This window comes from Chiloscyllium punctatum, chromosome 44 (genome assembly GCF_047496795.1).
Source record: "Chiloscyllium punctatum isolate Juve2018m chromosome 44, sChiPun1.3, whole genome shotgun sequence".
Taxonomy (NCBI): domain Eukaryota; kingdom Metazoa; phylum Chordata; class Chondrichthyes; order Orectolobiformes; family Hemiscylliidae; genus Chiloscyllium; species Chiloscyllium punctatum.
Window position 1 is genome coordinate 26,483,852 of NC_092782.1, and position 14,282 is coordinate 26,498,133.

The following is a 14,282-nucleotide window of genomic DNA, read 5'->3' on the forward strand; positions in this document are numbered from 1 at the left end:
AAAGATGCTGCGAATTAGCATTTTGCCATCGAAAACTGGTAAGAGATAGCCAGAGGGAGGGGGTAGGGGAATAGATAATGACACTTTAATTCAGTCAGGCGGTATCCCCCAAGCAATATATCAGGGTCAACTCAGTTCCTCACATGCAGTCACCATTTGAGACTGTTCAGCAAAAAGTTACTATTGCTTTCTACCGCTATACAGACTTTTTTTTTCTTTGAATTTTTTTTTGCTGTAGTAGCTGACTCCCTGTGCATCGCAGCATAGGAATGAGCATTAAAATCCCGGCTGGGTTGACCGACTTGCTGCAGAGCTTCACAGTGGAGGTGCTGAGGAAGCAGCCGGCCGATCTGGTTGAGTTCGCCGTGCAGTACTTCAGCAAGCTGCGGGCGAGCCAGGAGCTGCCGTTCGCCCATGAGAAGAGCGGTGGCGGCGGTGCTTTCCGAGCCGCTAAGGCGGTGAACTTCGCCGATGAGCCTATGCAGACCGACTCCGAGGACGATGAGGACGAGGAGTTTGAAGGTACGGTTGCGTAGATTTATTCTAAACTTTTTTTTTGTTTCTTTTCGTCAGTGTTTTCGAACTTATTCCTCGCAGTGTTTTTTTTTTATTTGTTCTGAACTGTGCGAGAGGGCTTTGGGATGAGAAGGGGATTTTTCACCCCCAAGCAATGCGGATAATGGGAAGCACAATAGTCACTCTTCCTTTATCCCTCAGCTGTAAGGTCTAAAACATCGAGGCCAGCTTGTGGACACAAGGTCCCTCCCATTCCTAACCCCCTCTCACATCAACCATGGTCCGAATTACTGTTTTCTGCGTAGCATATGTTCAGTGGAGTTAGGAGTGGGCGGGGTTTGGGGCTGACATTGATCAGCCGGGCCGAATGGCCCGTGGCTGTTTAAATTCCACGCCATTTGTTTTTTCTGAGGGCAGCCTCGGTAATTGGGGCCCAGGGTACTATAGGACACAATTTTAATCTTCATTTGCAAGATTAAAATTTTGGCCTGGCATACTTGTTTTTAATTTCAGGGGTAAAAACACATTGTGTTGAACATGAAAAGTGATGTTTCGGGTCCTCTTGCTGTTGAACATTTTTGAAGATGTTTTCAGTGTTGGGGAAGTTGGGGACAGTGTTGATAAATGTACAACTTATTGAAAATAGACTGTGCTTGGAATGGTGAAGTTGCCAGATTGCACTGGTGGGTAATGGTTTTTGATATATTTGCTATTTTTTTTAAAACATTGAATCTCTAATTTGGGAAGTGTGAGGGACAAGCTGTGAAAGAAGGCTCATAAACTATTTATTGAAATGCTGTAACTGTAAAGTGAAAAGTTCACTTCATACAGAGATCAATGTGCATCTCCTCATTGAACAGAGTTATTAGCCTGTTGAGTTAACATAAACCATTACTGTATACATCATTTGATACCTCAAAGTCAGTACCTCGTTGTCTTTGGTGCCATTTATTTTATTGCTCTTTTTCTGCTGCTCTGCCCATAATTCCGCTCCCAAGTTCTGAGGAGAATCCAAGTTATATCACTCCATCACCCTGTCACTGTTATGTAGAAACAGCTACGCTGCAGATATGTATCAGCTGGCATTGCTTGTTTTCATAATGTGTATCATGCAATGACTCGGGGGGGGGGGGAAGTATAAACTTCTATGTAGTGTCATCTTTTAGTGTGCCCAAAATTTCTCATTTTATGGATTGGAGAAATTGCAGAGGCAACAAAATCTCTAGTAATGAATTTAAGGATTAAATGTCTTGAATTTAACAGATCCAGAAGTTCAGGAAGTATGTTCACTAAGCTTTATGCACAGGAGATTTTATCAGTAATGATGGGAACTCTTGATAAGTAACTGGAAGTTAAAAGTTTAGCAAGAAGTGACAAATTATTTTAACCTTCAACAATTTTTATATGCAGTAAATGTTCCAATTAGTTTTGTGTAATTGGAAGCAAGCAATATGACAAAATGGATCAGCTAAAGCTCCTATAGTGTTGTTTGCGAAGAGTTGAAGCCAAGTGCTGTTTTTAAATGGTAGGGAATCAATACTCTGTTGTTTCATTCAAATGAATGAATAAAGGTAGAATTTGTAACCTTTCTATTATACATTCCTTTTTTATTCTAACCATTCTTGATTTTTTTTTCTCACTGACTGGTCTTCTGCCAGTGTTAAAGTTCCAGTGTCTCTGGAGGATGTAATGGCATATTTACATTTATGTAGCATGTTTGCATATTCTATTTGGTCAGAGGAATTTATTTTGCAAAGTTGACTCATAATGAGTGCAGATATAATGTTTATTTAATACATGCAATGCAGAAACATTCAAAGGCACTTCATGGGAGCGTATTGGCAGGTCAAACTGAGATGGAGGAGCTATAAGCAAGATGATCAAAGGTTTTACAAAGAGGTCAATTTTAAGCAGGATAATGAAGCAAAGGTGGTATCGGGGCATTATCAGTTGCTAATTATATCATATCTTGGATCAGTGGAGCATTGGATGCACATTGCTGGTTTAATTTTAATGCTGTTTTTGGATATGTGGCTGAGCCTGATTAAAAATGACAAGACAGATGTCCTCGAAGTTCACTGATCAGATCAGCCATTGCCACATGTTACACTGCTGTAATTCCAAATGTTATTTTGCCATCTGCTTATTTTAGCACAAATTTTTGGACTTTCCATTCAAGCTGTTCTCATTTTGGTTCCAGGATATAATAGCTGATGTCAACCTGTTATTCTGCCACTAGGAAAACCTGACTTGTCTGCCTACCTGTTTTTATTTTGGAATGAAAACAAACGTAAATGTGGACCATATTAAAAGAAAATCAATTGCAGTAATGAAATCCAAAAGTGGAACTTTTGCTATGGTACCAGTAATCACTGTATATTATGTCTTTGCAAATCACTTGTCATAACAACATTATCTCATTCTTGTAATAATCTTCTAACTTTACTTCTGTTCTTCAGCCTGTTTTTCCCAGTATTTTCAAAACTCTGGAATTAATCTCTTAATTTCCTATAATTTATTTTTGTTGAATCATCTTTTATTATTGATCTATAGCCTTCTGATTATTGCCTGATTTCTACTTTCTTTAAATTTTTGGTGAGTTAGTTGATATGGGCCATTGTCAATGGAGTTTCAGCACTGTCTGAATGGAACAAAATTAAAAATCACAACACCAGGTTATAGTCAAATAGGTTTATTTGGAAGCACTAGATTTCGGAGCACTGCTACTTCATCAGAGGGTTGGAATGCAACAACTGACTAATCCAGAGCCGAATGTTGTTCACGCATTATGAAGGCTACTGTGGGAGTTTCTCCCGTATATGAATTGGGGGCAGACGGTGGCATAATGGTTATGTTAATTCAGAGCTCAAGACTAAAGCAATGGATAAATCAGCAGTTGATGAAATTTACGTCAATTAATAAAGCTGGAATATAAAACTCATCTAAGTACTGTAGTGATCATCATAACCAGCATTTAAAACCCTGTCTAATTTGCTAATGCCTTTAGGGAATGAAATCTGCCATCCTTTTCCAGTTTGTCCCATATGTGACTCCAGGTTGAAAGCAAAGTGGTTGAATTTTTAACCATCCTCTAAAGTGGCCTAGCAAGCAACTGTGTTCAAGGTCATTGGATATGGATAATAAATCTAGCCTAGCCAGGAAGACCTGCACCCTATGTAGAAAGAATATATCTTGTTTAAAAGTACTGAAGTTGTGACATGAATGCAGCATTGGACTGAATGTGGCATCAAGGACCTCTGGAAAAACTGGAGCCAGTGGAATTGGAGAAGGGGAGCCCTCTACTGGTTGGAGTCATACCTAGCACAAAGGAAAATGGTCATACTTGTCAGTGGTCAATCATTTCAATCCCAGCATATTGTTACAGGAGTTTGTCACTATACTCAGCTAGGCCCAAGTATCTTCTGCTCCATCAATGAACTTCCTTCCATGAGGTCAGAAGTGGGAATAATGGTCCATCAACATTCAGTACTAAATGTGAGAAGACTACAGAGCTTTGATTTGATCCATTGATTTTGCAACCTCTTCTGCTGTTTGGCATAGTCCAGTGTTGTAACTTCACCAGGTTGGGGCCTCCTCTTGGAGTTTGCTTGGCACTGCTCCTTGCATGCACTCCTAAACTCTTTCTTCATATTAAGCTGACATTTGCTACATTTCTGTGGGGACTGGACCATGCTAACACTAGATTCAGTGAACACTAAGTTTCCCATTGTATCCAATCATGCACAGCATTTAAAACTACCCCGAAACAATGTATATGAAAGTAAAGGCCTTTTTTAAATAGGCAAACAGCAATTTGCTTACATACAAATATATAGAAGTGTATTTACATTGTGCATTCCAGTATTTGATAGCCAATGACCTGCTTTTGAAGTGTAACTAATTTTTTTTAATATAAGAAAATGTACCAATTTATGTAGCAATATATTGCAAATAGAGCAATATAAATCACCAATGAAACTTCGAACTGATATTAATTGTAGGCTCAATTTTAATTGGAACATTTGAGAACTTCTCATTGAATAGTACTTAGAGATCTTTTCTATCTACCTGCATGATTTTCATGACATCCATAAGATTGCCTGTATTTTTGATTGAATATTCTGCTTTCTGACATGCAACAATTTATTAAGATTAGTCAGTGTTGTTAACTATTCAGAAAATTGATCCTTTTCTGGAATGAGTTGGGTGGAAAGGAAGGGAACAAAGTCATAGGTGCATTAGAGTTGTACAGCAGGGAAACAGACCCTTTGGTCCAACTTGTCCATGCTGACCAGATGTCCTAAATCAATCTAGCCCCATTTGCCAACATTTGTCCTATATCCCTCAACACTTTATGTACTCATCCAGATGCCTTTTTAGATGTTGTCATTGTTCCAGCCTCCTCCACTTCCTCTGGCAGCTCAATCCATAGACAATAGGTGCAGGAGTACCTGCACCACCATTCAATTTGATCATGGCTGATCATCGTTAATCAGTATCCTGTTCCAGCCTTATCTCCATAACCCTTGACTCCACTATCTTTAAGAGCTCTATCCAATTCTTTCTTAAATGAATCCAGAGACTGGGCCTCCACTGCCCTCTGGGGCAGAGCATTCCACACAGCCACCACTCTCTGGGTGAAGAAGTTTCTCCTCATCTCTGTCCTAAATGGTCTACCCCGTATTTTTAAGCTGTGTCCTCTGGTTCGGCACTCGCCCATCAGCGGAAACCTGTTTCCTGCCTCCAGAGTGTAGACTCCACACACCCCAGCCTCTGCATGAAAAAGTTGCCTCTTAAGTCCCTTTTTAAAACTTCTTCCCTCTCGCCCTAAACCTATGCCCTCTTGTGTTGGACTCCCCTACCCTGGGAAAACCCCTTGCCTATTTACCCTATCCATGCCTTCTATAACATCATCCCTCAGCCTGTGACGTTCCAGGAAATATAGCCCCAGCCTATTCAGCCTCTTTCTGTAGCTCAACCCTGGCAGCATCCTTGTACATTGTTTCTGAACCCTTTCACAATTTAACATCTTTCCTATGGCAGGGAGACCAGAATTGATTGCAGTATTCCAAAAGTGGCCAGACTAATATTCTGTACAGCTGCAACAAGACATCTCAATTTCTATACTCGATGCATGTGACTATTAGGCCCCTGAAGAGTTGCCTCCCTGTCAGGCAAAGTTGATTCTGGAAATAATAGAAGCATGTAGGAATAGCGCTACATTTGGTTCGCAACTGATTTTAATCTGCATAATAACCAGATTAAATCTAATTGATAAGGGTAACATGGACAATGAATTAGTGTACATCAAGGGTTGTTTCTATGTGCAATAGATGGCTGAAACAACATGCGAATGGGCTATTTTCTATCTAGTCCTGTGTACTGAAGTAGATTTTATTAAGAGAGCTTGTCGTTGAGGATCCTTTACAGTGTGGAGATCACAATTTGGTAGAAGTTAAAATTCAGTTTGAGGAAGGGCAACTTGCGTCTCATTTTTTATGTCCTTATCTTTTAAACAAGCACGTGGCAGAGGAAGAAGCTGTCTAAAATGGGCTGGAAAAAATATTAAGGGGTAATTGAGTGGATGAGTATTGGTCGACATTTAAGCACATACTTCAGAAAGATTAACAAATCTTCCTCCAGTCAAAAAGGACCCAGACAGTCGGGAATTTACAGGGACCAGTGGAAGGTCTTGAAAAGCTAAGAGGAAGAAAATTTATTGTAGCAGTTAATTAGAAAGAAATATAAAATAAAAACAGCAAGTGTCTGTGGGCATATAAAGGAATGAGAATAACTGATGTAAATATCAGACCCTTGGAGGATGTGACTGAGAAGCTAATGATAGGGATAGGGCAGATAATTTTAAAGCAATATTTTGCATCTGTCCTCCAAAGAGGATGCTATAAACACCCCCAAAACAACAGATAAGAGGGAAAGTCTTGTAACAGTCTCTATTGAGATATATTTGAAAAACCAATGGGACTAAAGGCAAACAAGTTGACAGGACCCGATGGCCTGTATCCAAACATTTTTGAGGAAGTAGCTGCATAAACATTGGAGTCATTGAACAAAATATTCTAGAAATCAACTTTCTAACATTATTACTATTGTTGAGAGCTTAACTGCAATGCATTAGAAACATTATTTGTGATTGTGCTGACATTTCTGCATTTTCCTTTTGTGCATTGACAGCACATATATCAATTTACTGTTAGTTGGATCTAACTATACAATACATACAGCTGAACAAAATATAACTTAATATCCTTAATAATAAAGAATATATCCTTTATAAACAGTTTGCACCTGATCACTAGAGCCTCAGCATGCCAAGGGCAACATGGCATGCATTACACTGACACTTATTCTGACCTACATTTGATATGCCAGCGCGTATTATACTTAGTATGACAAATAGATACTATGTCAGTCAGTTAATGTCAAAATGTTTACAAATGTTCAACTCCATTTAAACTTATGTTATGCATAGAAGCACTTATAATATTCTGTAATATTTATTGTCTTGCAAGGAAATGTATTACTCCATCCAGTAATGAGGTCTTTGTTCATAGAACAATATTTAATGACTACAGGTAGTTGCTCCAAGGAATTCTGTTGTTGATTGTGTGAAGATTTTTGTCTGTGTGTAGGAAAGAGAAAGATGTCTTTGCAATTCCTGGGTCCCTATAGGGTGTACTATGATTGGAGAAATATCTACAAGTAATCTGTTCTGATGTATTATTACATACCACTAGGGCAAGAGGAACTTAAACCCAGATCTTCTACCCTAAGAGAGGGCCACGACCACTGTACCTTCCACAAGAGCCTCCATGATCATACTTGTAGATTATTTTCTTGTCACCCTGTCAAGAGATATTATTACATATCTCAGCAGCAGGCTAAATTTGAACCTCCTGGCCTAGAGATAGGTACCACAAGACCCCTTATTGTACTTGGACGCTGGTTGAAGTACAATTAAAAATGTTTCATTAATTTGCTAATTTACTGCACAGCAATCTTCAATATGATTTTAAAAACCTGCTAGTCAGAGTTCCTTTAAAGCTTTAGCAGCTTTACATGACCAATTGTCAGGACATACATCTCTAAAATAATAACGATGAGTTTCTACTCATTGCATCAGCCCAATTTGGGCAAAACTGGTTGAACTAACACAAGACTGTGGAATTTTAAATGTAAGTAATTTCCAATACCAATTGCACTTGTGTTTTCTGTGAGTTTTTAGACTGGCTTGATTCAACTGAATCGGGAAATTTCCCAGAAAACTGGCCCTTTCCAGAAGTCACATGGGCAAAATTTCTGCCAACTGCATTGGTTCAGAGGCTGTTCAAGTTATTGATTTTCTAAACGTCCATTCTGCCTTGGTCAGGTCGCACTACATTTCATGGGTTATATAGCCTTCAGAATTATTACTCAATGTAAAATCTGCATATGGATGTTATTATTTTAGAGATGTATGTCCTGACAATTGGTCATGTAAAGCTGCTAAAGCTTTAAAGGAACTCTGACTAGCAGGTTTTTTAAATCATATTGAAGATTGCTGTGCAGTAAATTAGCAAATTAATGAAACATTTTTAATTGTAGATCATGTTCTTTCTTAGTGACTTTTTTTCATTAAAATTAGCTTACACTCTGGGGAACATTAAGGAAAAAAAACTGTCGATAAATTCATTTTCAGGTGAATGAATAAAATTTCAGTCTTACCATTCTTTTAAATATATCCAGAGGCACTCTGCACTTATTTCTATCCATTATAATGACATGTTGATGCACTTCCCAGTTGTGCTGGTTAGTGGAATATCATCTTTCTGAATTTGGAAGTTGAACGTTTAAATTTTCATTAAAACAAAAAAAAATCAAGGTACCCATCTATGTTGAATGCAGTTAATTGCTGGCACCCAAAGCAGAAACACTATCCAAGAGTCACTATGCTGAGATTATACTACATTTAATCTTCTGTAACAAAATGCCTGAATAAGGGGGCATCCATTTAAGACAGATGAGGAGGAATTTCTTTGAGAGTAATAGATCTGTGCGGCTCTTTATTAGGGGGTATTGAGACTGGCTGTTAAGCCTATTCAAAATTGAGATTGATATATATGATCAGTAAGGGAATCCAAAGATTTTGAGGGAAAAGGCAATGTTGCAGATTATCCAATCGGCCATGGTTTCGTTGAATGGCTTATTTCTACTTTAGGGTGGGAACAGTAAGGAGTCGCAAAAAACGGTGTGAATGAGTTGGTGAAAGTGGCCAAAGATAAGAGTGATGAGACACATTAAGGGGGAACAGCTTTGAAAATTCCATCTGGATTAATGAGGGATACATGTAAACTTTATTTTTAATGTGACGACAAATTGTTTCTAAATTCCTAAATACCTTTTATTTCCGACAGATAATTTCTCCAGTACTTGAACTGCACACCTTTTTGTTTTTTGGTGGCCTGGATGCATGGGATGTTGTCAACAAATTTTGTTATTTTGTCTTTCGTTTCTTGGTAATTCAGTGTCAAATTATTCATGTTTATGATTCACAATTTAATATTAATTAGTGGTGTCTCTGAAGTTGTTGGGGAAATGTCTTTGATGCTTGTATCCAAAGTGAAAATGGTAGCAAGTGACGCTTCATTAACGTAGATGCTAAGGCTACAAATGTGGCTTGATGAGATCTCATGCTGTTAAATTATATGTTACAACTGTTTGTTTTCATGAACATATGAGTGATAAATTAATTTATTTAGGCTAAGCAGAAGCTGTATGTTTACAGCAGTAATTTAAATACTTGTGCTATGAAAGAAAATGTGTTGGTAATAAATTGCAAATAAAATTTTTCATCTTTTTTTTCCCTTCAAGTCAGATAATGCTATCAATGTTCAATACAGTAGTACAAGTAACCAACCCCCAACGTCAACTTGGGAAATTTGTAGTTTAAACAAGGATGTGACTCAGTTTGTTTTGCACAGATTATCCTGAGGATGAGAGCACATGCCACAGTGAAAACTCATTGATGGATTGGGAGGATAGATTAACCACAAGAGTGAAGTCAACCAATTTATGCTGTCCAAGCCATGACAGATAACTGGAAATACTTGTGTGATGAAAACCGAGGTTCCAATTTCTCTCCTGTACAGCATCCATACATTTGTTGTTTAAGTCCCTAATTAATCAGAGTTTGCGCTATCCAATTCAGTTATCTGTTTATCATATTTAATCCATTTTAAAGTTGTTGTTTGATTAAAGTTGTTGTTTGCTTTTGCAGAAATTTTGGTCCATCTCCTCTAACAACTGGTGAGTCTCCTTTGTTTTGTGTTCTCCCATTTGAACCTGGAGGATACAATGGATGGTTTGCTAATAGCATTAGGGGAATTGTTATGAGTAACAGATACAGTCCAGCTTTCACTTCAGTATGGGAATGTGGTGAGGACTTGTTGATTCACTGAGCTGTGTTGTCAACCACTTGTCGCTGTAGTTTCCAATGAAGTCTCAAGCATGTAGCACTCTGCACGTTAGTTGAGAGAGCAAATTTAGTTTTGTGAGAAATGTTGTTTTTGACATGTCTTGACATTTTTATATCTGTTGGAAACTGTGCATATACAAGTGGTAAATTATAGCAACCACCAAGAGTTTGAAGATTTCCATAAAAGGATGTTAAACCCAAAGTACGAAAGAGAATAGTTTCCCTTTTGATGTTCCTGTAGTGGGAAACATTATCTGTCACTTGGCCAGTACTAAAATCAGCATTACAGAATTTCCAAGTATATTGTTTTGCTTGGCAGTATATTAAAATCATCTAATAGTAACTGACTCGGGCTGAGATGTTTTAAGACGTCATGAAATGTAATTTTTTTTTTGGAAGAAGTTTATATCGCAGGCGTATGGCCATCCATCTTGCACCTTGTGACCTGAAAGCAGACTGAGTGCCTCAAGCCTACCTGCAGAGCTACAGAAGGCTGAAGCTGAGAATTCCTTCTGGGCTTGGCATTTAAGTTGGCATTTAGACAGCACAGATGCTGACAAGAGTACTTTTCAAGCTAATTCTATTTTGGTTATCACTTAGCCCTGTTAATTGCAAGGCTTCAAGTGGATTGGAACTTTAGGGTAAATAAAGCTCTGACATTTCACCCAGTGGCTTTAAAACTTTACTTCGTTTTGAATGATTTTGTTTTAATTGTTTTTGTCCATTTTAAGGATGGACTTGATTTCTTTTTGAAGTTCCAATTCCTCATTCTATGCTTTAAGGCAGTAAGTAGGATTATATTTAAGAGGGAAATCAGGAGGGCAAAAAGAGGACATGAGATAGCTTTGGCAAATGGGGTTAAGGAGAATCCAAAGGGTTGTTATAAATACGTTAACTAAGGAGAGACCAGGGCCATCAAAGATCAGCAAGGTGGGCTTTGTGTGGAGCCTCAGATAATGGGGGAGATACTAAATGAGTATTAGTATTTAATGTGGAAAAGGACATGGAAGATATAGAATGTAGGGAAATAAGATGGTGACCTCTTGATAAATCTCCATATTACAGAGGAGGAAGTGCAGGATGTCTTGAAACACATAAAAGTGGATAAATCCCCAGGACCTGATCAGGTGTACCCTAGAACTCCGTGGGAGGCTAGGGAAGTGATTGCTGGGCCTCTTGCTGAGATACTTGTATCATTGATAGTCACAGGTGAGGTGCTGGAAGACTGGAGGTTGGCTAACGTGGTGCCACTGTTTAAGAAGGGCGGTAAGGACAAGCCAGGGAACTGTAGACCAGTGAGCTTGACGTCAGTGGTGGGCAAGTTGTTGGGAATCCTGAGGGACAGGATGTATTTGGAAAGGCAAGGACTGATTGGGGATAGTCAACATGGCTTTGTGCATGGGAAATCATGTCTCACAAACTTGATTTGAGTTTTTTGAAGAAGTAACAAAGAAGATTGAGGGCAGAGCAGTAGATGTGATCTATATGGACTTCAATAAGGCATTTGACAAGGTTCCCCATAGGAGACTGATTAGCCAGCTTAGATCTCTCGGAATATAGGGAGAAATAGCCATTTGGATACAGAACTGGCTCAAAGGTAGAAGACAGAGGGTGGTGGTGGAGGGTGACCAGTGGAGTGCCACATGGATCAGTGCTGGGTCCACTACTTTTCTTCATTTATATAAATGATTTGGATGCGAGCATAAGAGGTACACTTAGGAGGTTTGCAGATGACACCAAAATTGCAGGTGTAGTGGACAACGAAGAAGGTTACCTCAGATTATAACCGGATCTTGATCAGATGGGCCAGTGGGCTGAGAAGTGGCAGATGGCATTTAATTGAGATAATTGTGAGGTGCTACATTTTGGGAAAGTAAATCTTAGCAGGGCTTATACACTTAATGATAAGGTCCTAGGGAGTGTTGCTGAACAAAGACACCTTGGAGTGCAGGTTCATACTTCCTTGAAAGTGGAGTCACAAGTAGATAGGATAGTGAAGAAGGTGTTTGGTATGCTTTCCTTTTTTGGTCCGAGTATTGAGTAGAGGAATTGGGAGGTCGTGTTGCAGCTGTACAGGACATTGGTTCAGCCACTGGTGGAACATTGCGTGCAATTCTGGTCTCCTTCCTATCAGAAAGATGTTGTGAAACTTGAAAGGGTTCAGAAAAGATTTACAAGGATGTTACCAGGGTTGGAGGATCTGAGCTGCAGGAAGAGGCAGAACAGGCTGGGGCTGTTTTCCCTGGACCGTTGGAGGCTGAGGGGTGACCTTATAGAGGTTTACAAAATTGAGGAGTATGGATAGGATATATAGACAAAGTCTTTTCCCTCGGGTCGGGGAGTCCAGAACTAGAGGGCATAGGTCTCTTTAATATCTTTTCCCTCTCACAATAAACCGAAGGGGCAACTTTTTCACACACAGTGGTAGGTGTATGGAATGAGCTGCCAGAGGAAATGGTGGAGGATAGTACATTTGCAACTTTTAAAAGGCATCTGGATGGGTGTATGAATGGGAAAGGTTTTGAGGGATATGGGCTGATAACTGGCAGGTGGGATTAGATTGCGCTGGGTTATCTGGTCGGCATGAACAGGTTTGACCGAAGGGTCTGTTTCTGTGCTGTACATCTCTATGACTCTTCCCTGTATCAATTACTTTCACTGTTTTCTACCTTCAGGTCATTTCAGACTCTGCAAAATGATCTGGGTAACTAAATCTGCCACACAAAAGACTTTGTTATTTTAATTTTAAGATCACATTCAAGTACATTTGTTTTATCTTTTGCTCATTTGGTGACATATAGCTAGAGTCCCTCATCTTTAGCTTTCATATGAGTGCTTTCTTATAGAGTAAGTAACTTTCATATTTATTTGTCACTGTCTAGAAGATCGCAACTTTAGTAGAAGTGACTTTTTGATTCCCATTAAAATTATGTTAAAGTCAGAATTTATTCTAAGTGATTGATTGAAGGAGCTTATATACAAGTTCAAATACTGTACTATACAAACATGACAGTGTGCATTCATTGCTGAAGCAATTTGCAAAATACATTGCATAACTCTATACAGAAGGAATACATATCTAAGGAAAAAATACCCACCATTGATGACTGTGTGTTTAGTATGAGCAGGCTCTATCTAGTGGCAACAATCAGTTGGCACAGGTATCAGTTAAAATCCTTGGACTGCCAGCATTGACCAACCTCTCTCACCAGATGGCACCCACATTGTCAGTACGAGTTCAGGAGAAGAGTCAGGGGATGAAGTTAAGAATAGGGAGAACAAAGCTAGAGGGTGGCAATCGGTTATGGTGAGGAAGCTGGGGAGATGGTGAGTTGGGGGAGTGGTCATAAAAGAACGTTATCCACAGAAGAGGATTTTTGAGGCAAAGGATGTTTAAAGTGAAACAGATGTTAAATAGATGTACTGTTTGACTTTACCCTAGAAATATTAACTTCTTCACTAAATTGTATATTATACCATGACAGGTTACTTTATACTTGTTATTCGCCATGATGATATTGAGTTGTGGAGTAGGCTGAATGGCTTGTGTTCCTATCCACTCTTTGCATGTATATCATACAGTCAATATTGTTGCTAGTTGGCCTGAGCATCGAATGCATCATAAATCCGGATATTGGGATGTGGGTGTGGTCCTAGTATTAATAAATTGTTGAGTCATAAGTAGCAAGTTTTTGCAGTGGGTATTAGTGGAATTTGTTAATTTCAGGATAATTGGATACAGTTTTTATCACAAGGTTACCTTTGTGATTGATATTGAGCCAGACTGAAATCTTAATGGCAAGTCAGCAGTACAACCTATTTGTTGCACTTGTTCACAGACTTTCCAGGTGACATTTCTTCACTGAAGCTTGCCGTAATTGTCAAACCATTTTGGTGCAGTGCCTTTTTGAGGGGAAACAGGGACCTATGCATGGAATATCCATTGGAATGAAATATCCTTTGAGAAGTGGAGTATGGACCAGGAATTGAATTATTATAATAGAATCACCAGAATTATTACAGCACAGAGGGAGAGCATTTAGCCATTGTATCTATGTTGGCCCTCCAAAGGAGCAATTCACCTTTTGTCACTCCTGCCTTCTCACCATAGGCCTGTGTTCCCATTCTCAGAGAACCAATTCTCTTGTGAATGTTTTTGTTAACTCACGGACTTGACAGGCATTATAAGTCCAACATCTAACAACTTGCCAAGGGTAGAAGTTATTTTTCCTCATACTGCCAGTGCTAATTTTGCAAATTACCTTAAACTTGTACCCACTAGTTCTAGATCCTT

The 14,282-nt window shown here is 39.0% G+C and overlaps 1 protein-coding gene across 1 annotated transcript in view; it reads left to right on the forward strand.

The window, feature by feature from the left end:
• Window positions 1-269: 269 nt before the first annotated feature.
• LOC140466824 (cAMP-dependent protein kinase type II-beta regulatory subunit-like) overlaps window positions 270-14,282 on the forward strand; it is a 114,955-nt gene continuing 100,942 nt past the window's right edge. Inside the window, exon 1 of the mRNA XM_072562511.1 lies at window positions 270-522. Within this exon, the coding sequence (XP_072418612.1) occupies window positions 270-522 (253 nt within the window). The remainder of the gene's footprint in view (window positions 523-14,282) is intronic.